We start from the raw sequence: 1,347 nt of genomic DNA, 5'->3' as shown, positions 1-1,347 counted from the left end.
GTCTGTCTGTCTGTCTGTCTGTCTGTCTGTCTGTCTGTCTGTCTGTCTGTCTGTCTGTCTGTCTGTCTGTCTGTCTATCTATCATTGCCATTTCTCTGTGAGTTGTGAAAGGTTTTCAGCACAAGTTGGGTCATCTTCAAGTTCGGGGTCACAAGTTTTTCACCTTGAAAAAGGAATAATCACGTCAAACAAAGGGCTGTTTTTTTCTGTTTATGGAAAGAAATCCACTGTTGAGCTGCTCGTGAAGTTGCCTGCAGCCTCAGATGAACTGGGGTGATGCGTGTGCGCAGGTGCATCCTTGAAAGAAGAACCATGACCTTTTTTTTTTTTTTTTTTTTTTTTGACTGAGTAAGAAGAGCGTGAGAGAGACGCGCGGCGCGCTCCCGCGGCTACTCAGGCTGAGAAAAGGCGCATCCATCCTCCTCCTTTTTTGTTTTTTTATTTTTATTTTATCATTTCAGTCACGTCGCGTTGCTCAGATTGGAGAAGAAACATGAACGGGCGCACATTTATCCTCTTCACGCTCTACTATTAATCATCCAATTTAGAGAATAATCCTAGAAACGCAGCTTCTCAATGTTGATGTTTTTAATGTGATTTAAGGATCTTTTTTTTGCGCTAGAATTCCTTCTGCTACCGAGCGATCTGCACCTCACTGAAGCAGAAACCGAGCTGTTTTTGTAGAAATATTTTGGAGCAGGACGCGGACATATTGATGCAGAAATCACAGCTAATAATAATGATGCTGCTGCTCGGTGAGGAGATATAATTAAGGAAGGAGACACCGGATGAGACTGCTCCAGTCCTGGTCCTGAATGCAGCGGGGACAGAGGCACCGAGGTGTCCCCATCAGCCTGGATGCTGCTGCGCCGCAGGATGACTTATTCCGACCCGTCGTCGGCTAAAGATCTGCTCGGCAGCAGATCCCTCTGTTTCATTTTCATTTGCGCGTTTGGACTCGTTACGCTCTTACAGCAGATCCTCTACGGGAAAAACTACATCAAGAGGTAAGACAATAAGATACAACCAGAGACCACTGGAGTCTTTTCGGTGTCAGAGATTAAGGATAAAATCTGTAATGTTGGGAGGTAGCCTACAGAGGACAGTTATAACCATCCATTTTCCCTTCAGCAGCATATAAACAACTTTCATTGGATTTTTTTTAATTATTATATTTTCCAAAAATGAAAGCATCATGATTCATACCATAAACAGCACTTCAGCTGTGTATGGTAATGTTTCCCCTTTTCTTCTTTTACTTTTTTCCCCCCCAAGACGTTTGTTTGTTTTTTTGTTTCAGATTTCTTGACTGGTCATAGCCTACATCTTATAGAGGCTTCATATATA

General features: G+C 42.8%; 1 protein-coding gene across 3 annotated transcripts in view; it reads left to right on the top strand.

The window, feature by feature from the left end:
- The first annotated feature begins 354 nt into the window (after nt 1-354).
- st8sia5 (ST8 alpha-N-acetyl-neuraminide alpha-2,8-sialyltransferase 5) overlaps nt 355-1,347 on the top strand; it is an 18,354-nt gene continuing 17,361 nt past the window's right edge. The window contains exon 1 of one of the 3 annotated variants that reach the window (XM_014006527.1): nt 355-1,007. In XM_014006527.1, coding sequence (XP_013861981.1) covers nt 859-1,007 — 149 coding nt within the window. In that variant the 5' untranslated portion in view covers nt 355-858. The remainder of the gene's footprint in view (nt 1,008-1,347) is intronic. The other 2 variants (XM_014006528.1, XM_014006529.1) reach the window with 2 other exon arrangements.

The sequence above is a fragment of the Austrofundulus limnaeus genome, unplaced genomic scaffold (genome assembly GCF_001266775.1).
Source record: "Austrofundulus limnaeus strain Quisiro unplaced genomic scaffold, Austrofundulus_limnaeus-1.0 Scaffold36, whole genome shotgun sequence".
NCBI lineage: Eukaryota > Metazoa > Chordata > Actinopteri > Cyprinodontiformes > Rivulidae > Austrofundulus > Austrofundulus limnaeus.
The sequence above is the reverse complement of the archived record's forward strand: the minus strand, read 5'-3'. Positions and strand labels throughout refer to the sequence as shown.